This window comes from Chinchilla lanigera, unplaced genomic scaffold (assembly GCF_000276665.1).
Source record: "Chinchilla lanigera isolate Chin_1 unplaced genomic scaffold, ChiLan1.0 scaffold00020, whole genome shotgun sequence".
Lineage (NCBI taxonomy): Eukaryota > Metazoa > Chordata > Mammalia > Rodentia > Chinchillidae > Chinchilla > Chinchilla lanigera.
This window is the reverse complement of record NW_004955421.1, coordinates 21,344,790-21,371,987: the sequence shown is the minus strand read 5'-3', so window position 1 is coordinate 21,371,987 and position 27,198 is coordinate 21,344,790. Positions and strand designations below refer to the sequence as shown.

At 47.6% G+C, this 27,198-nt stretch overlaps 1 protein-coding gene across 5 annotated transcripts in view; it reads left to right on the top strand.

Annotated features, from left to right (window-relative positions):
- Slc41a3 (solute carrier family 41, member 3) overlaps nt 1-22,504 on the top strand; it is a 57,688-nt gene extending 35,184 nt beyond the window's left edge. For all 5 annotated transcript variants that reach the window (XM_013513732.1, XM_005383826.2, XM_005383827.2 and 2 more), the window contains 8 exons: nt 5,373-5,444; nt 8,250-8,394; nt 8,617-8,763; nt 10,835-10,979; nt 12,034-12,113; nt 14,309-14,443; nt 20,115-20,263; nt 21,708-22,504. In XM_013513732.1, coding sequence (XP_013369186.1) covers nt 5,373-5,444; nt 8,250-8,394; nt 8,617-8,763; nt 10,835-10,979; nt 12,034-12,113; nt 14,309-14,443; nt 20,115-20,263; nt 21,708-21,917 — 1,083 coding nt within the window. In that variant the 3' untranslated portion in view covers nt 21,918-22,504. The remainder of the gene's footprint in view (nt 1-5,372; nt 5,445-8,249; nt 8,395-8,616; nt 8,764-10,834; nt 10,980-12,033; nt 12,114-14,308; nt 14,444-20,114; nt 20,264-21,707) is intronic.
- The last annotated feature ends 4,694 nt before the right edge of the window (nt 22,505-27,198 follow it).

Genomic DNA, 27,198 nt, shown 5'->3' with positions numbered 1-27,198 from the left:
TACTTGGGGAATTTTTTGCTATTATTTCTGCAAATATTCTTTTTATGTCAGTTGTGTTGCCTCTTGCTGTTTCATTGACTCCTATAAGTCATACATTATTCCTCTTTACCTCATCTTGCAGCTGTTGAATTGACTTTTCCTGGATCCTTGTTGATTTTACAAGATCCTTTCATGGTTGCTAGCTGCCATGCTGTCTTCAAAGTCTGAGATGCTATCTTCAGCTTCATTCAAGCAGTTTTGGCAGCTTTCAATGGAAGCTTTGTTTTCCTGGAAGTGTCTTTGAATCTGGTTCATGCGTTCTATATTTTTCATTTAATGCTTCTGTCCCTTGCCTTTGTTCTTCTATTTTCTTACACATTTCTTCTTCATACATTTTGAGCAGTTCTTTCATTATTATTGTCATTTCATTTTTTGCCTGAGAGATTATTTCTGATCTCATCTCTTCTGTGGCCTTATGGAATTGTTTCTTTACTTCCATTGCAATCATTTCAACTAATTCAGGCATGTGTTTACCAAGCTGTGCTATGTCAATGTCTCCTGGACTTGTTCTGAGTGGGGTGGAGTTCTGGGATTGTGTTTTAGTCATTCGTTTTGTCATGTTTGATACCGGCTACAGAAAGCTCAGTTTCCCTCTTCAGTGGCTACACAGCAAAGGCCACTAGTGTCCCTAGTTTTCCTGCTGGTCAGGTTTACCCCTCAGTTTCCGCTGAGAAGCTCTACTTAGTCTCTGGTTTTCCGGCAGTTGTTGATTTGTATCTAGTTATCCCAGGTCTCAGGTGCAGGCATTGGTGTCAGCTGATGGCAGACCATCTGATCCAGCGTCCCTTTGCAGTTCAGGGAATGTGCATGGCCCAGATTCGAGTTGCACTGGTGTGACAATCCCAGTCCAGTGGACCTACGTCCCCAGGCAGTTTAGGGTACAGGCAAAACTCAGACACAAACTGCAGGGTTGACAGAGTGTGAACCACCTGATTCATTGTCTCCAGTCAGTTCGGGACACATACAGGAACCAGATGTGGGCTGGACCGGCAGCAATCACAGAGTGCCAGTGCCTGCAACCCCCCGTGGGGTCCAGGCACAAGTAAAGCATGGACTCAAACCGTGGGACCAGCAACTCTTGGAGCACTCGCTCACTCAGCACACAGCCTGCGCAAGGAGGGCCCACACGGGAACCTCGGTGAGAGCAGTTCCTGGGGCTTCTGAGTGAGGACCTCCTGTCTACCACAGGTGCAGGGAGGGCAGAGACTCAGACCGTAATAGCGGCAGGGTCCTGGGTCACCCGCTGTGCCCCCAGGAAGTTGATGGGAAATACCTGACTCTCTCCATGAGTTTCAGCTGGGAACCATGGCGGTGGGAGTAAAGCACGGCCTCAATCCACGGGACCAGCAGCTCTTGGAGCACTTGCTCACTCTCTTACTAGTTTTTGATTGGTTCATATTTTCTGTTTCCTTATACTTTAGTACTGATTGTGTGTTTCTAAGAATTTACACACTTCAGTTAGGCTGTCCAACTTGTTGACATAAGTTATTCTTGGTACTCTCTTACATTCCTTTGTGTTTTACTATAGAGTTGGTAGCAGTGCTTCCATTTTTATTTCTGATTATAGTTTTTTGAATCTTCTTTATTTTCCTTTATCTAGCTAAAGTTTGTAAATTCTAATTCTTAGTTTCACTGATTCCTGCCCAGCCTTCTAATATCTCCCTGCTGTAAGCTTTATTATCTCTTGTGCTAGCTTTGTGTTAGTTCTTTTTCTAGTTTAGGTGTGGGTTTATATGGTTGATATGACGTCTTTCTTATTTTTAATGTAATTGTGTAAAGCTATAAATTTCCCTTTTAAAACTTCACTGCAGCTCATAAGTTGTGGTGTGTTTGTTTTCATTTTAATTTGTTTCAAGATATTTTCTGGTTTTTGTTGTGACTTCTTCACCCCATTAATTCCTCAAGGCTGTGTTGTTTAATTTCTACATATTTGGCGAATTTTCCCATTGTTGTTCCACTACTAATTTCTAGGTTAATTTTCTGCTGATTAGAAAGTATCATTTTGAGCCAGTCATGGTGGCATATGCTTATAACCCCAGGATTCTGGGAAGCTGAGGCAAAAATATCTCACATTTGACCCTACTGAGCTCAGTGACTTAGTGAGACGCTGCCTCAAAATTTAAAAAGAAGGATCAGGAATGTATCTCAGTGTGATAGTCCTGGATTCAAGCCCCACTACCAAAAAAAAAATTGTTCAAACTAATTAAATATATTAACACCAATTTTTGATCTACTATAGCTTCTTAGTTTCACTGATCTGTTCTGGAAAATGTTCTGCATTCATTTGATAAAAATGCTTGCTTTTCTATTTTTGGATAGAATATTCTGTATGTTTATAGGTCCAGTTGGTCTATAATGTCAATTAAATCCTCTTTTTCCTTACTGATCTTCTGTCTAGTTTTTCTAGGGGTAGTAAATTTCAGCTAGAATTGTCTGTTTCTTCCTTCTGTCAGTACTTGCCTCATATATTTAAGAGCTGTGATGTTTGGTGTATGTGTATTTGTAATTTGTAGTTGTTCCATTGTAGTGACTTGACCCTTGTGTCTCATAACAGTTTTTGAGTTAAAATCTGTATTGCCTGATGGTGCTATAGCCACCGCTGCTCTCTTTGGTCACTTTTTTTTGGAGAATTTTTTTCTATCCTTTTACTTTCAACTTGTATGTATCATTAGAAGTAAACTGAGCCTCTTATAGATAGCCTATAGTTAGATTGTTTTTTGTTTTTTAATTCATTTTGCCAGCCTGTGTCTTTCAATTGGGAAATGTAGCCTGTTTATATATAAACTCATTACTAATAAGTAAGGATTTTTATAGCCGTTTTTGTTTTCTGTGTCTTATGCTCTTTTTTGTCTCATATTCCTACTTCCTGGCTTTGTGATTAGTTGATTTTTTTCCCAGTAATGTTTTGATTCCTTTCTCTATATCTCTTTGTTGATAGTCTACAAGTGTTTTCTTTGTGATCACCCTGGGAATTAATATAAAATCCTTAAGTTATAATGGTCTATTTTAAACTGATACCAGTTTAACTTAAATTGCATTAAAACATGTTAGTCCTTTGTAACTCTCCTCCCCCTCTATGTTATTGATGTCCCAAATTACATCTTGTCACCATTAAAGTGGATTTAAACATTTATAATTATTTTATGCTTTTGTCTTTCAAATCCTGTAATAGACTGTGATTATGAATGAAAATTATAATGTTTTTAAAATGTGTGTATTTACCTTTTCTGGAGGTTTTGTTTTGTTTGGTTTTGGTTTTTTGGCAGTACTGATTTTTTGCAGGAGTGAACTCGAGAACTCCTGCAGGGAACTTGCAGGGAACTTCATCCCCAAATGATTGTTTAAAAGTTTGAGATAGGGTCTTGCTGAGTGGCCGAGGCTTGTCTTGACAGTTTGATCCTTCTGCCTCTACTTCCTGCAGTGTGCCACGTGCCTGGCTGAGCTTCCTATTTTTATTTGGCCTGAAGTTCTCCTCAGCCATCCTTTCATTTCATTCAACTTGAAGGACTCAGCATTCCATGGGAGGCAGATACAGTGACGCTGAGTCCTCAGCCTTTGTTTGTAGGGAAGTGTCTTGATTTCTCTTATTTTTGCAGGATATTTTTGATGTAGAATTCCTAGCTGACTTTTCTTTCTTCCAGTACTTTAAATTAACCTTTACATTTCCAATGAAAATCCTCTGGTAATCTTAAGAAGGGTTTGTATGTGCTGAGTCTGCTGTCTCCTGAGGCTTTCAAAATTGTTTTTGACTTTGAACAGCATGTTTAGGGCTCAGTGTGAGACTCTGGTTGTATCCTTGTTGAGTTCATTCCTCATCTTATATTTCTATAGCTGGCGCTTTCCTCTGCCCTGGGGCAGTTTTTGCCATTATTCCTTTGGAGAGGCTCCTTGCCTCTCTTCCCTCTGGTGTCTGCCCTTCCTCTCCTCTGTAAATCTCCCCACCCTTCAACCCTCCCTTCTTTGCCTCCTATTTCCCTCCCTTTCTTGTTCAGCCTTTGCTTAGTAATGTGCGCCTAGGTGGTGGTGATGAACTTGGGGAGCGCTTTCATTCAGAGTAAAAGCTGGGCTGCCATGAGGGCTGTAGTCAGAGGTCTGAATATTTATTTTAGCTCTTTTACAGCTGCTGCAAATAGAATACCTTGAGGAAGGCAAGTGTGCTGTGATTCATATGTGGAAACAGCAGTCACCGTATCTGCTAGGATCCAGGACCAAGGTCCAGCCAGTTAATAGCAAATGTGAGTTAAAACAGCAAACAAGTGCAGTGAACACATGGTCCTGCTGTGGCCCGTAAAAGAGAAATGAGCCTGTTGGCCTCACAGGGGCTGCCGTAGTCTCTGCTCCACCTCATTACCTTGTTCCTATGAGGACACCGAGGTGAGATTCTTCCATCTGCCTGAAGCAATAGACCAAGGCCTGGCTCTAGTTATGTGGTACGTCTTGGGCCTGGGCTGTGCTTTGTGGGAAGGGGAGAAAAGTGATCACCACATTTGTTAGTAGTAGCCACATCTTTATAGTTTTACCCCCTTAGAATTCAGAAATTTAACTAAGTGAAAAGGCGCTAGGAGGAGCCAGGCATGGTGGTGCATGCCTGTAATCCCAGCACTCAGGAGACTGAGGCAAGAAGATTACCATAAATTCAAGACCAGCCTGGGCTACACAAGCAGTTCAAGCCTAGCCTAAACTACAAAGGAAGTCCTCATCTTAAAAAAACAAAAAAAAAAAAAACAAAAAAATATATGTGCATTGAAACATATATTGTTTTGCTGGCTTTTACTGTGCCGTTAGGGGACAGCTACCACTTTTAAGAGAGAAAGTCTGATTATATTTTTTATGCTAAGAGAGAAGAAACATACAGTGCATTTCTTAAATGGCTTGCTTTTGCAAAGGATGTGCAGGGCCAGGTCATTGAGGCAGGGCCAGCTGCAAAGGAGAGAAGGGAACTGTAGGTGATGGGGACCGGGGCCCAATAACTGCCTTGTACCTTTCACAGTAGGAAGCCTTACCTGAGTCCAGGTGTGAGCTTGAGAGTTGGAGATGGCCTTGAAACCGTGAGCAACGCACATGTTCTGCACATGTGCATATGTGCTCACACATGCACCTAGAGGATGGTCCTTGACACCCCTCCCATTCTCAAGGGGACTGTGTCCTTACTGTTGTCCCTCAGACCAGTCAGAAGAGACCAAGTTGCTGTCTAGAAAGCCAAGCAGCCTCATTTGTTCTGAAGTTGGTGAAATGGTATTTCTTGATTTCTCTCTTAAGAGGCCTCTGCTCTAGGATGGATGGATTGGACTGCCCAGCCACACTTACCTTCTGTCCCTTTCTCTTCCTGCTAGGCCAACACCGGACAGATTGATGACCCCCAGGAAAAACTCAGAATCATCAGCAGCAACCTCGCCCTCATTCAGGTGACTCTCCACTTCGTAATCTGCGGTGGGGACCATTCCAGGTAGGAAGGGGGAGGGGCCGTGTGAGCCCTTGTCTCAGCGCTCTGGGCTGAACTTTGAGGACATACGGTCCTCTGTCTACCTGGCCCCCTTCCTGCGGCTGCTGGGGACTCAGCCCACCTTCTGGGCACTGCCACGTGGCACCTGAGGGGGCTGCCTCTCCTGGGACCGAAGATTCCTTCTGCTTCTCTACCCACTTCTTTCCAAACCAAATTCTTAAAAGAGCCACCTATACTTGGTGGTTCCCTGCGCACATGCTAACAGGTTTCTTTCTCTTCTCACTTTTCTGACTCAAACTGTTCTTTCCAACGTCACTGGCGTTCTGCCAATTGATAACATTCTGAGTTTTTTCCATGTGACTTTATTTAACCTTCCTGGAAGGTTGGTGGATCTTTCGTGCATGGAAGTTCCTCCTGGCCCCACTCTTGCTGCCAGTTCTTATAAGCCTCCGAGAGATCCTCTTAGCCCTTTGAGTGCTTCATGCTTCTCTCAAAGTTGTACCTCCTCCTGGTCCTCTTGGAGCTAAGTTCTCATTGAGGGACCTTAATACTGAGCTTTACGCCTGGGAGAACGAGGGCAGGGGGAGGTGAGGAGATTATCTCAGGGGCAAGAAGGAAGGCTGGTTGTGAACCTAACTTTATCAGCTGCTCTACCCTAAACCCTGCTGGGTCTCTCTGGGTTGGAGCAGCCTGCAACATCACCAGAAAAGTGGACTCTTGAGATCTGACAGCCCATTACCTGTCAGCTGGTAGCCTTGGGCCAGGCTCTGTGTCCCTGTCCACCAGTGACACTCGCCATAACCCTCCTGGATTTGAGAGCCCCTCCATCTAACAGAGTATCTCCATCTGCCGGCCCCACAGGCATCCCCCAAGCAGCATAGCTGCATTTGGCCTCATTGTTTTCCCTCTTGCATTCATCTCTTCTAAAGGCCCCCGACTCAGTCCAGTGTGATGGTGGACAGTTCCCTCTGGAAGTCACCCGGCCAGAGGACCTCATTCTCTGTAAAATGGGTTGCAGTGAGGTTCTAACAGCTTAGGGCTTTCACATCCATTACAAACATGGCTGCAGTAAACCAAGGTCCCAGCCCACAGCGCTGTTGGGAAGCTGTAGCTAGTTCTCTAAGGTGTGCTCCTGGGAGGAAGTGTTGAACCCCAGGCCCCTCCTCACTCTGTCTTGCTTCCTGGCCATGAAGTGAGCACTTTTGCTTCGCCATATGCTCCTGCTGTGATGTCCTGCCACAGGGCCAGAGCAGTGAGGCCGGTTGATCATGGTCTGGAGAGTCTCAAACCTCTCAAACTTTGAGGCAAAGTAGACCTTTTCTCTCTATAAACTGATTATATCTGGCATTTTGTGATAGTTGATGGAAAGCTGACTAATGCCTGGCCATCCCGCAATCATGTCAGCTATGCTCGTGACTGGTCCTTAAGCCCACTAGTGCCCTCAGCTGCTCCCCGTACCCTCACTCTCAGCCAGCCTCTCTGAGGACCTCAGAGTCTTGTCTGGTCCAGCCCTGCTCCACCTTCTCCCCTGACTGAGGACTGTAAATCTCTGTGTCCTTCCGACTGCTTTCAGCCCTTCCTTTGCATGGCCCCCCAGTGGCCTTCCCCAAGCTGATGGCACCTCCTGCTTGGTGGGTCCCCTTCTTCTGGAGCGGGCTATCCTTGCTTCACTGGGCAGCCTCATGTCCAGCGCATCCCACTCGCCCTGCCTTGGGCTGAGCAGGGATGTGCACACCCCTTGGCTTGTCCTTCCCCCACTTGTGTGTGTGTGACTGGTGTGAAGTAGAAACCCGTGTTTTCCCCAGGCATTGATACTCAGTTTCCTCCACCTTGTTTATTCAGCATTCACCCATTCCATGGTGATTTGAAGTGCTCTGTGTATCGTATTAAAATCTCATGTATTCATGGCTACATTTTCATATATCACATTTTAAAATTTCTTATATTCACGGTTGTGTCCTTGGGCTTTGTTGCGACCTGCCGAGCTGTCTGTTGCTGTCAGAGCTACGCTGCTGTTGTTACTATAGCTTTAACGTAATTCTGACGATGAATGTGCCCCAGCTTCTTTGGCCTTCTTTCTCTAGACATCTTGGCTGTTCTCACATGCTCACTCGTTTTTGTGACATTCAAAACACCTCATCAAGTGCCATGAAAAATCCTGTGGAGACTTCTATTGGAATTAAAGAGACTGGTTTTGAAACTAGCTCTTCTCACTCAAGAGCATGGATGGCTCTTTTTCTGTCAGCCTTTTTCAATAACGTAACATATTTGCATTCAGACATGTTGAAGCAGGGGTTCCATTACTGAGGTTCAGATCGGGCACCTGGTGGCGAGGATCTGCGCGGCCACAGAGCTGAGTGCTCTGCAGGGTGGAGATGGGCTGATAAGGGGACCCCAGTGCACAGGGCGGGTGCTGAGGAGGGACAGGCAGAAGACCGAGGCCGAGTGTGTGGGCGGAGGCCTCAGCGGCTTGAGAGTGGCACTGTGAGCAGGAGCTTGGTGCTTCCTGATCGCGGCCTGGATCCCAGGCTTGTGATGCTGCGGTGGAAGGTGGTGTCTAGCAAGGGAATGGAGGGAAGCAGCTTGAAGGGAGGTGCTGGGGTCTGTCTTCCATGGTGCAGAGGGCTGCCGACAGATGCAGATGTGAAGGACAGGAGCAGCGGTGAGCAGCAGTGTCCCCTTTCACAAGGACAGGGTTAGTGGAGGGCAGGGAGGATGGGCAGTGGGTAGAAAGACTCTCTCATGTGACTCATTTCTGCCTCAACAGGTGCAGGCCACTGTCGTGGGGCTTCTGGCCGCAGTGGCTGCCCTGCTGCTGGGTGCTATGTCTAGAGAGGAGTTGGACTTGGCCAGGGTGGCATTGCTGTGTGCCAGCAGCGTCCTCACCGCCTTCCTCGCAGCCTTCGCCCTGGGTGAGCAGCACCCTGTGTGAACCCCAGCGTCCACCTAGACCCTGGTGTTTTGGTCTGTAAAAGCCCTGTTCTGAGCACTGTATGTCCCAGCTCCTGGAGATAGGAGCAATGGCACCACCTGCTGGTGTCCTCTCCCAGGCCAGAGACCCCTCGGCCACTGGGCCTTCTCAGGGCCAATTACCCCCTGGGACTTAGTCTCCTGTCCTTCATCTCTCTCTGCAGGAGTGCTGATGGTCTGTATAGTGGTTGGCGCTCGAAAACTGGGGATCAACCCGGACAACATTGCCACACCCATCGCAGCCAGCCTGGGCGACCTCATCACACTGTCCATTCTGGCTTTGGTTAGCAGCTTCTTCTATAGACACAAAGGTAGGGAGGGGTTCAGGGAGGAGGGGTCTCAGGTAGGTCACCAGTAAGGCCGAGCTGAGTGGGAACTCGGACACCCAGCCGTGGCATTCACATCAGGCCTCTGTTCCCATAGGAAGAAACCTAGGGTAATGTTGCAGAATCAGAGCTCCTCCTTCTGCAGGGGGCAAGCCTGAGGTCATTCAGCAGATCCAGAGTGTCCTGGAGAGCCCTTGGTAAAGGGGAAATGAGCAGCTCAAGTTCAACAGACATGTGGTGGTTAATTTCCACTTTTAGGACAGAGAAACACAAGGAGAGGGCCTCAGGCTGCTCTGACCACTTGATATGCCCTCCAAGGAGAAACCAATGGGGAGCAGGGACATGCAGTGACAGTTTTTGAAGGCGCTGCGCTTGACAATAGGGACAGCCTCATCAAATCTCCGATTTGTCAATTTCCTGTGGAACTGCTGACCCAGGGATCACCCCACTTTTACATGCTGGTGACTGAAGCAGACAGATAACACAGTAAGGTACCTGGGACCCTTTCTGTTCTAGCTCTGGGGTGATTCCTTGCCTACCCTCTTGGGTGTTGCCTGCTACCAGTGATACCTGGTCACGTGAGAGAGTCTCCGCGTTGAGTGGGTGACATGATCTATAGGAATCATTTTAAGATACTTTACTTCTAAGCCAAGATTTTCATAGGAGTTAATTACTCATATTTGGTTTGTAAAACAAATAAGAGTTCCAGGCTTCCCCACATCCTCTTTCTGACCCCTACTGTCCCATATGCTTATTTTAACACACGACTTAGGGTCTGGACATTTAGTCACCATCGTGAACCTATAGACATCTCTGTGTTGCATTCGGGAGTCACTGAGCCCGGCCTGGAAGGGCTGTCCTCACTGCCTGAGCAGTGAGTCGACTGTCTCACCTGCCAGGGGCATTGGAGAAGATGCAGCTCCACACAGGAAGTGTGTGTTACCATACCAGGAAGAGTGTGAGGCAGAACCTTGGTGCTGACTTGTGGGCAGTTAGGGAAAACTTGGACCGCACTTCCAAGTGTCCTGTAAGGAGATGTTCCCACAGGCCGCTGTGTCTGAGTGCGTGAGACTTGCTGGGGCTGCCTCCTGTCTCCTGGGGAGGCACAAGGGACAGTCATGCCCACCGTGAATACTTTGTCGGCATTCTTAGGCACCCGTGGAATGGGCCATGGTTGTACAGTGCAGGGAAAGAAGGAGGGGAATGTTCCTAACGTTACTTTCCACGGAGTGCACAGGACACAAACCGTGCTTGTGAGCCCCAGCGTTGGGCCTCCTTGCAGCCAGGTTGTGCACGCCCTGAGCCCGCCCCTGGGAGGCTGTGAAGGTGGTCCTAGAGAAAGCCAGTGGTGTTCTGTGGTACTGAATGGTGAAAGCCACATACAGAGTACAAGGAAGGAAGGGAGTGAACACAAAAGTGGCTGAGTACATTGGGCCCGGGATAGCAGTGCACTGATCCAGACACCAGTCCGTCTTCACCAGCCTTGTATCCGTTCGCAGTGGTGACATGGACATGAGTAGCTACCAGGCGGACCTTGACCCAGGCCCTAGGAGAGACAGCAACAAGTTCCTCACCTTAGATGGCCTCAGCCAGGAGAGGGCTGGTCGCGTGCACCTGGATAAACTTTCCACAGCCCCAGCGGTCACTGGCGGCTACTGTGCACCTTGGGCAGCCGCCTGTGCATGCCCTGGCTCACTCCTGGTGTAGAAGCAGGGTGTGGAGAACATGAAAGGAGAGGGGAATAGCTGTCATGTGGTCACTGTCCTGTAGATCACTCCTCCTTGTAGTATTGGCTGACAGGACATTATATGTGGAAAATAGCAAACAACTGAGAAGCAAAGGTGGATTGAAGACAGAGAGGACCTTCTCCAGTTGCTTAATGGGACAGTGAAGAATGCTTGGAAGGTGTGGTAGGCTTGTCCATCCCAAACAACGAGGGTAGAAGTGGCTCCTCAGGCTTCCCTGTCCTTGGCTCCTTGCCCACCCTTGCCTGGAAATCCAGGCCCCACCCTGGCCAGGCCTTGGCCACATGAGCTGTATCCCCTTTCTGTTTCAGACACCTGGTATTTGACCCCGCTGGTCTGCATCGGCTTCATGTCTCTGATCCCCCTGTGGGTCCTCATCGCCAAGCAGAACCCCCCAGTCATGAAGATCCTAAAGTTCGGGTGGTTTCCAATCATCCTTGCCATGGTCATCAGCAGGTGAGCCTGAGTAAGGAACCCGCACTGCTGCTTTCTCTCCCGAAAGAGCCTCAGTCTGGGGTGACTGGAGCCTGGGCTCGTGCATTAACTCCCAGTACTGGAGAGCACCAACTGTACTCTCATTGAGTCCCAGACCTCACTCATTTTCACAGAAGCCGCCGTGTTTACAGTCCCCAGCACCACGGGCCAGTCTGGGGGTCAGACACATCTCTGCAGCCCCAGGAACCCACCACACTGTAGTGCTGTGGGACACAGGCTTTCACAGTCCAGGGCTGGCCTAGACCCCTGCTTAGACTGCAGGGCCCCTCGTGACAGCCTCACCGTGACAGCTAACTCTGGTCACTGTCCACACCATGGCTACTACTGGAGTCTGGAGGACAGTGGAGTTAGTTTCCTGTGGGCTTTAAAAGTCTTTAGGGGAGCCCAGCTCTGCTTTACTCCAGCTCACTCTCAAGGCCCCTTTCCCGCTAGAAGCCTTTGATGGGGTCCCCTGTATCCATTCTGTTAAATAGTTTTAATATGAGTCTCAGGGAAAAGAGGTTGTGGTCCAGATTATCTTTGCTTCCAAAAGCTTCCTGGGCTCCTGTTCTAATCAATCTACTTTCCCCAGAGTTCTCAGAAGTCCAAGGGCTGGGAAGACCTTTGCTAAACTGCAGTGGCTGGTGGTAGCAAGGTCTTGCTGCAGGAGTTCCTGAGAACAGGGTCATGACGTGATTCTGTGCAGGTTGTATTTCCTGCTGGAGCCCAGCCCAGTCATGGGTTGGGAGCCATCCATCGAGGGAACCCAGCCAGCTGCATAGCCTCCTGAAGCCGTGCACTTATTTTGTAATGGGTTGTCATTTGCTGGGCCTACTGCAACAGTCAAGACTCTAAAAAACGATAGGAAAACTGGGCAGAGGATCTGGGGGAGGCCCACTGGGCTGTCGCAGATGTTTTGGGTGAGGGAAAGCTGAGGCCGGGAGAGCAGACCAGTGGACTGTCTGTGCAGAGAAGGCTGGTGGGGCTCTCGGGGCGCTGGGTCTGCTCATGTGACTGGTGTTTGCTTTCTCCTTAGTTTGGGAGGCCTCATCCTGAGCAAAACCATCTCCAAGCACCAGTACAAAGGCATGGCCGTATTTACTCCTGTCATGTGCGGTAGGTGATGACATGGTTCCCTGGGGTCCCTGGCTTGGGTTGGTCCCTACGGGACATTGGGCCTGAATATCAGCATAGCACCAGGCCTCAGAGGCAGTTGTATAGCTGAGCCATGGACAGATTGCTGCCTGCGGGGCCCCTGGAGCTGGTTTATTACAGATGAGAGGGGACCGGAGGGAAGTAGTGCACGCTCTCTTCCTGGGCACCACCAAGACAGGAGCTTTCCCGACAGAGGTAAGTCCCAGGCCTGGAAGGCAGAGCTTAGCCCTGGCCTTGTTGGCAACTGCAAACTGAATGTGGTGGCCTCTCCTAACTCAGGTATTGGGCTCCTATGTGTTTTTAAAGATTCACTGGTGCCATTGAAGCTCAGATATTTATACATACAAAGCTGGGTTTCTGTCTTCACCTTAAAAACCAAGGCTGTGCAATTCTGGGTTTATATTCTAGCCCTAACCTGATACAGGACCTGTGTTTCTAGTTTGCCTCGATGCCTACCACTTCCTGCTGTCCTGTGTGTGACTCCATCCCTCGATCACCTGCTGTACCCTGTACCCTGTGGGCATTTGGATTGATGGCCCTTGGTTTGATGTGTAGTATCTCATGCAGCTCTGGAAATAGAGCCTGCCGGTTGGTAGAAGCACGAAGCATGCCACATCATGCTTTGTGACCAATCAGTTTGATTGGTCTCCAGGCCTTGGCCTTCTGGGACTGCAGAAATGGGCTTCACAGCTCCTTGGGCAGACCCTGAGTGTCCACAGCATCCCCTCTCCTCCTCCGAGGGTGGTAGTGCCTGTGCTTCTTGGGTGGCAAGTGCCCCCCCATGTGCTCGCACCTGCCAGAGCCCCACAGTAGCTGGACATAGTGAGGACAGCAGCAAATGGCAGTCTGCTGAGAATGTCCCTCAGATGCCAGTGACTCACCTGCCTTTGGAGGCCATTCCGACAGCTTGAGTAGGTTAAACAGGCAAGACAATAGCTGTATAGCAAGGAATGGTGGGGACTGGGGCGAGCCGCAGATCCCAGTGCTCATGTGAAGGGAGCCGTGCCTGCCCGCTCAGCTCCAGCCAGGAGTGGCCTGGTGGGAAAATAGATCCAGATGTGGCTTATTAAGAGAAACCTGGAATCTGGATTAAAAGAATAATTTATAAATGCTCCCAATTAATTTGATTTTCTCTGACTCTTGTAAAAAGTCACTTCTGGGCCAAGGAAGGGGGCTGTGGACATAGAAAAGGGTCAAGCCTCGATCTCTAGCAGCCGCCTCCTAAAGTGAACCATCTCCCAGGCGTGCTGTTTCCTCTTCCAGCACCCACGTCTGCCACCAGCAGAAGGAGCTGAGCATGGCCTTGGTCAGCTGGCCCAAGTGGCCCCGGGAGAGCTCAGAAACCTTTTTCACACTCGTGGAAGCCAGGAGGCTCGGCAGGAATTCCAGGGAGCAAACACGCCTGGCATCTGCTGGCGCTCCTGATTCTGCCTCCAGTCCTGTCAGTGTCCAGCACTCCCTTCATCCCCTCACAGCCCCTAGCTCTGTGAATTGCCCCACAGATAGCCCTTCCGTGCACACGCCCAAAGCATCTATGAACGTGGCCCCCTCTACTAACATTGTGGATTCCCCGGAGAGGAACTCAGCATACAGATTGAAGCCCAGTAGTGAGAAGTGGCTTTGCCTAAAAACGCTCGCGCCCCCAGCCATGAGAAGCGTTTGTGCGCGTCACACACGTTCACCTCTGTGTGTCACCTGCTCTCTCAGCCACGGTTCTCTCCCTGCCCTTTCCTTTCCTAGCGATTCCCTTCTGCTGTCTGGTTCCTGTCCATTCCCGTGGCCTTGCGGTCTAGCGTACTTTCCTGGAGTGGCTTGCTGAGTGTTTATGTCTACTCTCCCCTCTCCTCATCCTTCTTTCGTGTTTTTCCTCCCCTTATTTTACCTCCTTCCAGCCAATAAGTACCTCCTGAGAGCTGAGAACCTGCCTTGCCAGTCACACGCCCCTCACTGTAAGAGGTGCAAGCTGGCAAAGTGATGCCTCACCCAAGAGGTCTGCACCACCTTACTGAGTGCCAGAGAGATCGGGTGGAGGGACGGACATGATACCAGATGCTGACCCAAGCTAGGAAGACTTCCTGGAGAAAGTGAGCTTGCGATAGGAGAACTCAGAGACTGGTGTAAAGAATGAGAAACCCGAGCCTTCTTCCTCCTTGCAGGTGTTGGTGGTAACTTGGTTGCCATTCAGACCAGCCGGATCTCCACTTACCTGCACATTTGGAGCACACCCGGGGTCCTACCTCTCCAGATGAAAAAATTCTGGCCTAACCCATGTTCTACTTTCTGCACCTCAGGTGGGTCTGGTGTCTTCTTGAGGCCGTGTGGCCATCTCTATAAACAAATAGAAATTTATGTCATTTGAATCGGGTTTGCAGCAATGACTGCCTGAGGCCAGTCCAACCTCAGCACAGATCACCTTCTAGGCCCCAGCTGCAGCTCTGAGGGACTTGACTACCCAGACCCATCCGTCTTTCTCTCTCTCTTTGTTTCTTTCACTCATTCATTCACTCATTCATTCCATCAAATATTGAATGCCTACTAAGGAAGGTGTCAGGTGACAGGGGTGAAACAGCCGATTTCTTGCCTTCATGGAGTCCCAGGACCACAAGAGCAAATAAGCGTAAAACAAATGAGCTCACGAGTGCAAGTTGAGATATGTTCCAAAAGATGGAAGCACAAGGTGCAGTGAAGTAGAATCAGAGGATGTACGCAGGCTTGGGCTTCGCAAGCTCCTCTCTGAGAATGAGCAGGGCTTGGTTGGAAGGAGGGATCTGGGGGTCGAAGAAACAGCCTGAGTAAAGGCCCAGAGGCAGGAAGGGGCTTGGCGAGTTTGAGCAGCTCCCAGGCTAGTGACACCAGAGGATAATGAGCAAGAGGGGATGAAGGAAGTCGAGGTCAGAGAGAGAAGGAGGGAGCGCTAGAGGGCCTTAAAGTTTGAGGAAGGAGATTGGTTGTATTTTTGAGAACCCCTGGAAGCCATTGGAGGTGTTTTAGCTTTTCAGATCAGATCTTTTCTCCACTATATTTTCTTTAGTTATTTCCTGTTTCAGGAAATACCGTTATCGATCCTGTGGGGGAGTAATGGTACATCCTAGAAGGATATTTTTGCTGGCTATAATATTACAGGTTGGTTTTTGCTTCAACACTGGAAAATTTTGCCATTCCCTTCTGACCTCCATGGTTTTGATGACAAATCTGCTATCATTTCAATTGCTTTTGCCGCCATGTGAGTTGCTTTTGGAGCGTTAAGTAAGGGGGTGTTTCTCCCTTGCTTATTTAAGACTTCTTTAGCTTCTAGATGTTGGATTATGCTATGGATTGATGAGGATTTCTTAGAGTTAATTTTACTTGTTTGGTGGCCTCCTTAGGTATATTTATATCTTTTGCCAAATTTGGGGGATTTTGCACCCTTACTTTTAGTACTTTTTTTAAAGCCTTATCCTCTTTTTTCCTTGTGATAGTTTATTGACATGAATGTGAGATCTTTTGCTATTGCCCCACAACTCCCTTAGGCTCTGCTTAATTTTTTTCAGCCCATTTTTTTCTCTATCGTTTAGAATGGCTAATTTCTATAATTCTTTTAATTCAAGTTCACTGATTGTTCCCCCAGTCTCTCTTCATTCTGCTGTTTATTGTATTCATTGAGTTGTTTGGTTTTTCTTTTTTTGTTTAACTTTTAAAATTTCTGTTTGAGTCTTTGTATCTTCTTTTTTCTGTGACTTTATTTTTTCACTTGTTTCAAGTGTGTTTGGGATTTTGTGGTGAAGGATGTTTATAATGTCTTCATTAATGTGTAACTGCTGGCTTGAACCCTTGCTGGTACATACATGACTGTCCTATTGGGCAGCTTGTACTGCTGATGGTACAGATGATCTAATCACCTCTGTAGGTCCAGTGGTGGACCTGTGGAATTCATGTACCACTGGTGGTTCAAGCTGCCTGGCAGCAGAGGTACAAACTGTGGCCCCGTTGTGAATGTGTTAAGATTATCTGTAGGTAATTCTGACATCTGTATCATCGCAGTTTGTTGTCTGTTGGATAATTGTTTTTAATCCCCATTGAGGTTTTTCTTGCTCTTAGTATGATGTGATTTTAGGTTGAATCTGGATATTTTGGATAAGACTGTGGATCTTATTTAAATCTTCTGTTGTAGCTGACCTGTTCTGTTGTGGGACCAGTCAAGGTGGAAGGAGAAACATCTTGTTACTTCCAGGCAGTATGTGAGTCCAGCTCACTCGCTGGGCCTCCTCTGACACCAAGCTGGCTGGGAGGGAGATGCATGCTTTGTCACACGGCCATGACTGACACGGTGGGGATTGACTTTCTGACTCTCCACTCTGTGTTCTCAGCATTCCCTCAGCCACAGAGGGGAGAGCCACATGATGCCTGGGTGGAGAAGGAAGGCCAGATACCCCTGTCGGCCTTTGCTGTGGAAGTAGGGCCGTGGCTTTCCCTATAGTGTTTGGCCAGACAATAGTAGTTACTGCCTAACAGTTCTCTGCTTTGCTAGGTTACAGTTTTCTTCGAACTTGGATGAACAGAACAGATACTTGTTGAGTCTCTGCTGTCATTGGCAATTCTGGTCTGCCAGATCTTGTAGGATCCAGTCTGAAATACATACAATCAACTTTTAAAAAATCTTCAGGAAACTCACACCATGTTGCTTGTTGGTTCCTGAAGTCCCTAGCCAGCTTCCCTTTCCTCTCCATCTTTCAGAATCTTTGTTTGTTTCACATATTATACAGAATTTTTAGTTGTATTCAGTGGGAGGGATAGGGCTAGGAAGATGTGTCTGTTCCATCTTGTCCAAAAGTAGAAGTCTCAGGTATCCAATTATCCTTTCTTTCTTGGTTTGTTGGTTTGTTTTTGTTTTTTTTTTTTTAAACTTTTTTTTTTTTTTTTTTTGGTTTTTCTCCGGTACCGGGAACCGAACTCACGACCTTGCGCATGCCAGGCAGGCGCTTTTGCCGCTGAGTTAAATCCCCAGCCCGGTTTGTTGGTTTGTTTGTCTTTGCCCCGGCTAAGTTCATCGGCTACAGTGCTGTTTCCTCCTCCACCTCTGGGTTGCTTGGATTACAACTGCACAGCACATGCTGTACCTGGCTTCCATTTTTTCTGACTTGTCATTTACAATAGAAAACCATTTGTTTTTCTGTTATTTAGACACCAAGCACTTTACTGAATTCTTACTGTTTATATGTAGGTTCTCAGTAGATTGTCTTGAGTTTTCATACCACTGCCTCACACTTTAGGCGCCATACTGCAGGCTGTGTATTATTTTGCTTCTTATTTTGGGGGACATTTTTAAAGATTTTTTTTCTTTTGTGCTGCTGGGAATAGAGCCCAGGGCCTCACATACACTAGGCAGGTGCTCTACCACCGAGCCACATCCTGGCCTTTAAAAAAAGACTCCTTTTATTCATTGTCTATCATTTCTCGTTATGCATAGATCTTGGTGCGCTTACTATTCTCTCTGTATCTTATCTTATGGTAGGCATTGTAGCTTTTAAGTTACATACGATTTTTCCCTTCCTTTCCCTTATCTTGTTGACATACATTATATTAACTATGAGGCGAATAGAAACTTTTTATTGAAACTCTGTTTCTTTTGAGAAATCAGTTACATTTACATGTTGTAGTTTAACATGTTCACAACCAGGCCGTAATTTTTACGTCTGACTGCCAGGTGGCTTAAACCACTGGTGGCATATACATGACTGTCCCATCAGGCAGCTTTTTATTAATTTTATTAGTAAAATGATTGCTAAAAGTGATTAAATCCATTTGTACCACCAGTGGTACAAGCACCCAGTGGAACGGTCATATTTATACCACCAGTGGCATAAGCTGGAGGGAACATGTTAAAACACTGCTTGTGTAGAATAAGGGTGAATGACCTTCACTGGAAAGTGTTAAACTCATAGAGGAAAATTGGGGAGTTCACTAGCATACGCAGTTGTGCTGTCGAAGCCCCAGAGGCTTAGAAGAAGCAGCTACCAAGGTGTCCTGTGAGCATTCTGCCCTCGCCGGGTTACTAACGTGATGCCTGGGGGAATGCGGGAATGCCCCCAGACACCGGTGAGCTCTCTTCTACCCTGAACTCCTCATATACTCTCTTTCCTCTGCCCAGAATCCTTTCTCCCAAATTGATCTCAGCTTAAGTATTACTCCCTGAGAGGTGTTCTGACCTCTGGATCTCATCCCCACTCATGTATTCATTGTGTCTCTGTAGTACTTGTCATGTCTCTGTAGTACTTGTCACAGTTTGAAATGGCTTTTCTTACTTGTTTTTCATACTTGATTATTATCTCATCCCAAAAATGTCAGCTGCATGCATGTATTATTCAATGGTTACAAGACCTTGCCAGGGCTGGGGCAAGGCTCCTCAAAAGACTGCACACGCTCTAAATCAGATTTAATGGAGGACACAGAAACTTACAAGATCAGCCTGCAGTGGCCGACCACAGAGTCAGATGTAGAGGAGTGCACACTAGAGATCCAAAGGATCTGGCTGAAGGCCTGGAGCCCACAGCAATGTCCCATGCAGATCTGCCGCAGGAGGCTGAAGGATCTGAGACGGAAGACTGAGTGTCTGCGCTGGGAGCTTGAAGGGTTGGGGCTGAAGGCTAAAGAGTCTCCGCTGGCAAGCCCAAAGGCCAGTGCTGGAAGCTGAAGATTCTGTGCCGAAAGCCAAGCGATAACGCCCAAGGCGAAGGGGGAGACCAGAGCTCCTCCAAAGAGAACAGCGAGAGCTCCTCCAAGGAAAATCAGCTGAAATCCTTCCCATCTGTTCTCCTTTTTATGCCGTTCAGACAACGATCCTTAAAGTGGGACTTCCACGACTCAGTTCAGCTGGACATTCTCCACTCAAGGTGACAATCAGTGAACTACCACAGTGCAGCCAGAGGCAAGACCGAATTCTCATCTGCTGGAACGTGCCTCATAGTAGGTGCTTAGTAAATACTTGTGGAATGAATAGATGAACAAATGTGGAAGCCTTATATTTTGTGTTGGTTTGGGGCTTATTTTGCAAGGGAGAATATAATACAGGATACATATTTTATATGATTATTTATAATAGTCACCCAAAGATTGATACACAAAAGAGTACAGGAAATCTGTGTACACTGAGACCAAGGAAACCAGCCGAGGGCCTGGATCCCACAGAAATGTCCTGCACAAGTCTATCTGTAGGCCTAGAGCTCAAACAATGCCTACCACGAGTCCACCTGGAGGCCAAGAGCCCATAACAATATCTCATGCAGACCTGTTTCAGGGATCTGCACTGGGAAGACCCAAAGGTCAGTGTTGGAATCTAGGAAGTCTATGCCAGCGGGATGAAGGATCTGTGCTAGCAGGCTGAGGGATCTGCACTGGAGCTAGGAAGCGACACCCAGAAGAACCAGAGATCCCCTGAAAGGTACTGTGGCCATCCTCAGCAACAGTGAGGTCCTGAGCTCCTCCTCTGATCAAGATGGCGTGTTCTCATTAGGGAAGCCAAGGCCGCGGTCTTCTCTAGGAGACTGGCAGTGCACCATCTTCCCCTCCAGAGCCAGGAAGCGATGCTCAAAGTGAGGACCAGAGCTCCCCCAAAGTGAACCAAAGCCATTGTCAGTGTAAACAAGGTCCCGAGCCCCTCAGAGGATGAAAACAGCCAACTTCATCAGGAAAGCCAGCATGACAAGCTCCTCCAGAAAACCAACAGCTCCTTACAGCTTCCACCAGCTCCAGCAGCCTCTCTCAGCTCCCAACAGCCTAACTTCTTCTCCAGTGCTGCCTCTTATACGGCTGACAACAGTCCTCAGGTGGGCCGCCCACACCCAGCACACGCTTGCTCAGTTCAGCTGGGGGTTATAAGTTTACCACCAGTTGTCAGTCCCCTACACTTACTGAGAACGACCACATGCCAAGGTCACCTCTGCTGCCAGGAAGGTCATGCAGTGCTCTCAATTCTGTTTTTTCCAGAAATCAATTCCAAGTCAGCCAGAGTCCTGCTCTTTCTGGTGATCCCAGGCCATCTGATTTTCTTCTACATCATCTACCTGGTGGAGGGTCAGTCAGTGACCAACAGCAAGACCTTTGTGGTGCTGTATCTGCTGGCAGGCCTGATCCAGGTAAGGAAGACCGCAGCAGCAAGGAGCAGCCTCCACTGGGTCGCTTAGCTGGCGAGCATTGTCTCCTGTCCTCAGCGACAGGCTGCGTGGAACCAGGTGGGAAAGGGGTCCCACACTTCTAAGGACCCAGTCAACTTGTTCAAGCTACATGGCCTGGACTAGACACAGGCCTCGGCACGCACTGCATACCTCCCTCTGTGTGCTGTATATGATGCTGCACACTTTAGAGTGTGCCCTGCAGACTGCACTCTGCGTGCCACTCATCGAGCAGCTGCCTGAGGATGCGCTTTGTTCCCATGGAGCAGGCTGAGTGGGTCTAGTGAGCCATGGCGTCACAGAGGGTGGGTGGGCAGGGACCAGGCTCCTGCCAGGGCGCTGCTACAAGGCGCACAAGGTCTTTGTGCAGGGTTAGATGGTGATGAGGACAGCAGTGAAGAAGATTAAACTGGTACCAGCTTCACAGTGGCATTCAGCAGATGCCACAACTCCAACTGGCTGATGTCCCCAGTGGGCCTGGGGATTCTGAAGGAGCGTCTCTGGGCACTGGTGGGCAATCCTTTGTGGGTGTTGCTAGTACTAGGGACTGGGCATTTTCTCACCTCCCCAGGTTTATGGCATTTGCAGTTGTGGCATGATGCTGACCCCAGAGGACAGGCTTGGGCGAGTCTGAGCGGTTGTCCTGAGTAGCTACAGTATGTAGCTCTGGTTAAAGAGAAATGAGCCTAGATGAAGTTCAGAGTGGCCATTGGACCCAACCACGGCCTTGTGGCCTCCATGGGCAGCGTTAGGAAGAGCTCACCAACCAAATTCCAGGGAAGAAGGGCTTCAGCAGATACTAGAAGTCCCAGCAAGGTCCAAGGAGTAGAGTGTGGTAGAGCAGAGAATGTCCCAGTCGGTAATTGGCAGCAGATCCGTGTGGCACTTTGGGGCACTAGTCTGTTTAGTGTCGCTGAGTAACTTACAAAGAGAAGAGGCTTATTTGACTCACAGTTCTGGTGGTTGAAGGATTAAAACAGCATGGTGCTGGCATTTGGTGAGGGCCTCCTGGCTATGACACTTGAGGGAGAAGTGGACGGGGACCAGCCCTGTTCTGGAAGGGTGCAGGTGTGAGTGAGGAAGCAAGAGCGCAGGGAGGAGCCAGGCCCACTCCTTTATAGCTCAGAGCTCAGTCCCCAAGGCCAGACCCACCCGCTCCGACAGTTTTAATCCATTGATGACCTAATCTCCTGCCTCTTAAAAGATTCCACCACCTCAGTACTGCCACGCTGGGGGTCAGTTTCTAGCACAGGTGCAAGTGAAAGCAGACCTCGAGAGAAGCTTGAGGAAGGGGCTGGCAGGGGCTGACACGTCTGCTTTGGTGTCTGCCCTGGAAACGCAGTTGGGGTTTCTTGGCTCTAGTTAGCCTTCTGACTTGGTCTTTTGTGTCCGCTTGCTCTTCTGATAGGTGATAATCTTGCTGTACTTGGCAGAAGTGATGGTTCGGCTGACCTGGCACCACGCTCTGGATCCTGACAACCACTGCATCCCATACCTTACTGGGCTGGGGGACCTGCTAGGGACTGGCCTCCTGGCACTGTGCTTCATTGTCACCTGGGTCCTGAGCGGCAAAGCAGAGCTGGATGCCATCTCGGACCTGGCCCCTGGAGCTCCGTGACCCAGCCTAGCCGCTGCGGTGGCTCATAATGTTCCCTCACAACAGAGTGCAGCGTGTTGTCTCTCCCTTGCTGGTCCTCAGGATGGTTGGCAGCCTGCCTCTGCAGCGGCTGAGCAGACCCACACAAACTCTGACTTGGGTTGGTAGCTGAGCGCTGAAATCAGGAGCCTTCCTTGTGAGTGTGTGAATGGGAGTTTGCACGTGTGTGTGCAAAGCAGAGTGTTCAGGCCTGAAGACGGCTTGGGAAAAGGCAGGTCTGGTGTGTGCGCCCTGGTTTATGCCCGTGTAGCCCAGATTCAGGTGGAGCAAGAGGGAGCTCCTTTGTGTCCCCAGGTCTCAGGACCGCACCGTGGCTTAACTGCTGTCTTCACTAGGTTCCAGGCCTGTGGGCCGCGCTGTGGGGGTCGTACAGATGTGTGCACCCTCCTCAAGGCAGGCTTTGCTTTCTTCTCTGCTCTCAGCATTTAAGTTTGGTGCGGCTTTCTTTTTATTTACCTTTTTATTTGTTTAGTTTTTTGGGTTTTTTTTTAGCACAACTTTCTGTTTCAGTGATCAGAGACATGTAAAATAAAACAGGTGATACTATACTTGGCCTTTTGCATCCTTAAACATACTTAATACAACCAAGAGACTTGAGGTCTCTGAGAAATCCCTGGCATTTCTATAATGTAGAATTTCTCAAACTATGGTCTCCAGCCTAGAAGCATGAACATCAGCAGGAAACTTGAAAAAAATACAAATTATTAACTCCACTCCATCCCAGGATATGCTAACTCTCAGGTGATTCACATGCACACTTTGGAACTGCTCCAGAACTTCGTCCTTTTTTATGTTTTATTTATTTCTGATTGGCGTATAGTATTTGTACATATTTCTGAGGAACAATAGGATATTTTTGTTCATATCCTTTTTTTAAAAAAGTATACGTATTTCCTGTTACTTATTAATACCTGGTAACAACGTTAGCCATGGTTTGGGCTGAGGATTATTACCTTCCTATGGCAAAACAGGCACCTTATTTGTTCAGGTATCTTAATTCTCCCAAGGTCCCATGGCTAATGAATAGTGGGTCCAGGATTTGAACCTAGGAAGTCTGCACACACAGCTCAGACCCAAGCAGTGTGTGCGGTAAAGAGGTTTGACCAAGAAGGCACAGAGTTTTCATCAGGAAATGGCATCTGAAGCTGAGCTCCAAGGGTGAGGAGGAGGGAATCACGCATTGCTTCAGGAGGCGGGAGGGGGGTGGGAATTACAGCATTCAAGCAGGTGGCCTGTATTATAGGTAAAGGCGAGGTAGAGCAGTGGGCCCAGGGCTGAAGCTGGAGTTCCTGAAACATTTACTGACCATTTAGGGGATAATGGTCCTGCAGTGGGAGACAGAGAAGAGATTACAAGAAGGGAAAAGAAGCAAAAGAGTAGTGTGTCCTGGAGACCAAAGAGGAAGGGTTTATGGAAAGAGTTACTGAAATCGAAGGAACCAAGGTTATAAGGATGTTTGTTGAATTTAGGACAAGGGGTTCCTTGGTGAGAACCGTTGAGGAAGACTTACAGACCAACACACATTAGTGAGGGAATGAGGCACAAACTGGACTTTACAAAATGCAAATAAGTATTTTAGTAAGTTTGACCCTTCAAGGAAGGAGAGAACTTGGGTAGTATGAGGAATTGCGCCCGAACCAAGACTGTCACTTTCCATTCCACCATGAAGGATTATTGGAACCTACCCAGTGAGTTTTTCATGGCCCCCTTGCCACAGAATACAAGAATTTCACTGGCAAGCGTTCCTTGATTTTTCTTTGATTTTGTATCTTTTATCCCTGACACTTGAAATCTCTCATAGCTGGATCTTGTAGGAACTGACACAATTGCTGGAAATGGAACCCATTTTCTGAAGCCAAGAGAAGCTTTCAGAGACTGTCCTGGTACAGAAATTTCAACCTGATGTTTTGTATTGCTCAGGACTCTTGTTTACAAGTGACAGAGGCATAACTCTGATTAACATGAAAAACAACTGATTCTAAAATAGTGTTAGATGGATTTGGGTAAGAGTTAGGGCTAGAAATAAGTAGGGATGGAGATTAAAATCCTCAGGGTTGGATCCAGCTGCAGGAACAAAGTCACCTTCTGGGATGAATTCAGCTACAGAGCTGAGGTCATGGGTCAGTGCATCTGCAAGACTGAGGGCAACACTGGAGGTGAATCCTGTTCCTCAGTTGACATCATCCGGCTAGCACAATTCTGTCAGCTTCTGGAATTTTTCTGGCAGGCTGAGGTCAGCCCTGTGCATGAATTTTTCTTTGGGGAAAGGTAGTCATGACTTTTGATACAGCTGTAACTTTGAAATAATTGAGGATGAATCTCTGTGCAGATTTGAAATCATTAGAAATAAACCTATCTGTGCAGATGAGGTTGTTAGAAATATACCCGATTGAGGGCTGAGGCCAGCACATGGATGGATTTTCCTGTGTGTAATCACACATCCTGAGTGCAGCTGAAGGAATCCAGATGATCAGCATGAGGATGAATATTACAGTAGGACTGAAATCAGTGTCTGGCTGAATCCAACCGCCATTATCAGGATTAAACTTACAACTTAGTGTGAGGTAATTACCAAGTATAAACCCAGGTCTGGAGCTGGGTACCTCATCTGAGATGAATCTTGACTAAAGTCAGTGTCTGGTGGACCTCACAGTTTGGGTTGTAAGAGTGAAGGATAGGAAGTGGGTCTGAACCATGGTCAAAATAAACTGAAGGTCATGTTTGAACTCAGGGTTCAGTTAGACATCACAATCAGAGCTTTACTTGCTCTGGATGACAGTGTCAAGTAAAAGTTCTCAATTGGTGAAAGTCAAGCTGAGGTAGGAGATTAGGGTAGGAGGTTAGGATACTATGTAACCAACCATGAAAATATGTCAGAATTCATAAAACCCCATGACTAACCAACTAAGCAGGGTGTTTCCTAAAAAGAGAAGGCATGTCAGAACACAGAACCCCACATGACTGCAAGTTTATAACTCCTGAATACTGTTCATGGGACCAATCAGAAAGCACTCTCTCTAACCCTTCATTCAAATCTAGTGCTATTTCCAGGACCAATCAGAAAATGCTGTTCTTAATCCCTTATTTACATATGGGCATAACCAACCAATCAGAAAATGCTACTAATCTCTTGTTTACATATGGGTATAACCAATCAAAAGTTACTGTTCTTTTTTTTTTTTTTCCGTTTTTCTCCGGTACCGGGAACCGAACTCACGACCTTGCGCTTGCCAGGCAGGCGCTTTTGCCACTGAGCTAAATCCCCAGCCCCAAAAGTTACTGTTCTTAATGGATCCTTCATTTATATCTCACAAAAGGACTATTAAACTTTGCAGTTTGTAAAGTGGCCAGGCCTGGTGTCACTCATCTGTAATCCCAGCACTTGGGGCTGAGGCCGGAGCATTCAAGGCCAGGCTGAACTACAGAGTGAGACTATTTTAAACAAAAAATTAAGTAGAAGACGTCTCAAGATTTAACAGTTATGGCCCTGATAACTCAGGGCCATAACTAGTCTTGCACTATTTGAAACATTTAACTTGAAAAGGATGGAAGCAAATGAAATATGGGATTATTTATTAACATAGAAAGTAGTTTATGATTTATTAAAAGGTAAATTAAAAGAAAAAAAAAATGATGGAAGTAGCCTGGCACCATTGCACACCAAACCATCAGGAAGGACTTCTACGGGAAGGAAGAGGGGCAGAGGTGAGAGGGTCAGCGGAAGACTTTGGCCCCGCCCACGTCAGTTTGCTGCCTATCTGGAAGCAGCTGTTCATCTGGACAGTGTTTCCTTCTTTCTAGTTCAGTCCTGCCTGTGGGGACACCCCCACCGCCATGTCCTGTACACCCAGGCCTGAGCATGCTTGTGAAGATTACAGTCCTGGCCTTACTCTCCTCATCTAGGAATAGTCTTGTGTTACCTTGAGACACTTCCAGGCCAGTCCCTCCACTTCCGGATCCTGGCTCCATGTCCATTTCTGGCTAAAATGCCTCAGAGGCCCATCGCATGCTGGCTCTAGTGGCAGCCACCTGCTGCCTAGTTTCCTTTTTTTTCCCTCAGTACTGGGATTGAACCCAGCGTCTTTGTCTGAGCTGTAGAGCTGCATCTCCAGCCCTTTTTATTTTTTGATACAAGAGGCTTGCTAAGGTCACTGTGTAGCAGCAGCTTAAGTCTTCCTTCTTAAAACCCTCATTGTCATCTCTCTTCACCCCACACTCTGTCGACTCCCCACTGTGAAGTGGATCCTCGCCCTGTGTCCCAACCTCCCTCAGAGCAGGTGTCTCTGGAGATAAGTCTGCTCCTGGGATGCTGCAGTCCAGACTCATCTGAGATTCCCCATGCTTGGCCTCTTGGGCCTTGTCTCAAAAAATAAAAAGGCAACATGATGAAGCAGTAAACACTTAAAAAGTAAATTTTAAAAATTATTTTATTTTTGACACAGTAATTATACATATTTATGAGGGTACAGTGTGATAATTCAGTACATGCAATACATACCTTCCCCACTCTAAGCCCTGCTTGGAGGTCACCACCTCAGGGAGGGCCCCAACCCCAGGCTGGGGAAGCAACATACCTTTCCTGTGACACCTCATGCTCTGCCCAAATCCCAGCTCCCAAGTGTGCCTGCCTGGGTCTGTTTCATTTCCAATCCCTCGCTGTAAGTGTGTCCTTCACGGCCAGTGGATACTTTTATGTGAATGTTGAGATGGTTTGGACAAAGAGGAGAAACGAGACAATCAGAGAAACTCAGTAAGGGAGAGAGGAGAAGATGAAGGGATGGTGGCGATAGACTTGTAATAGTACAATAAAAATGTGAAAGAGAATGGCCTGGGAAAGACGCAGAGAGGAAAATCAAAAAAGGGGGGACCAGCAGAGAGATGGAGGAAGGCAGAATAAAGAAGGTGGCATTGACCAGAAGTGGTACTCTTGGGAACAGAAAGATAAACAGAAACTCATTACATGCCGAGGGTTAATACTGTCTTGCTGGCAATTATGTTTCAAAAAATAAATATGGGGGACACATTCAGACTGGAGCCTGCCAGTAAGGGCTTATAGGAAAGTATGGTAGGCAGAATTCTCAGATGGCCCTCAAGATTCCTGCCGCAAATGTATGTGTTTTATGCAATCACCCCCTTTGAGTGTGAGCAGGACCTTGAGTATTACAGAACATTACTGTCATGAATATATTGCATTCTATGACAAAAGGTATTTTGCAGATGTAAGTAAGGTTAACTTTGAGTT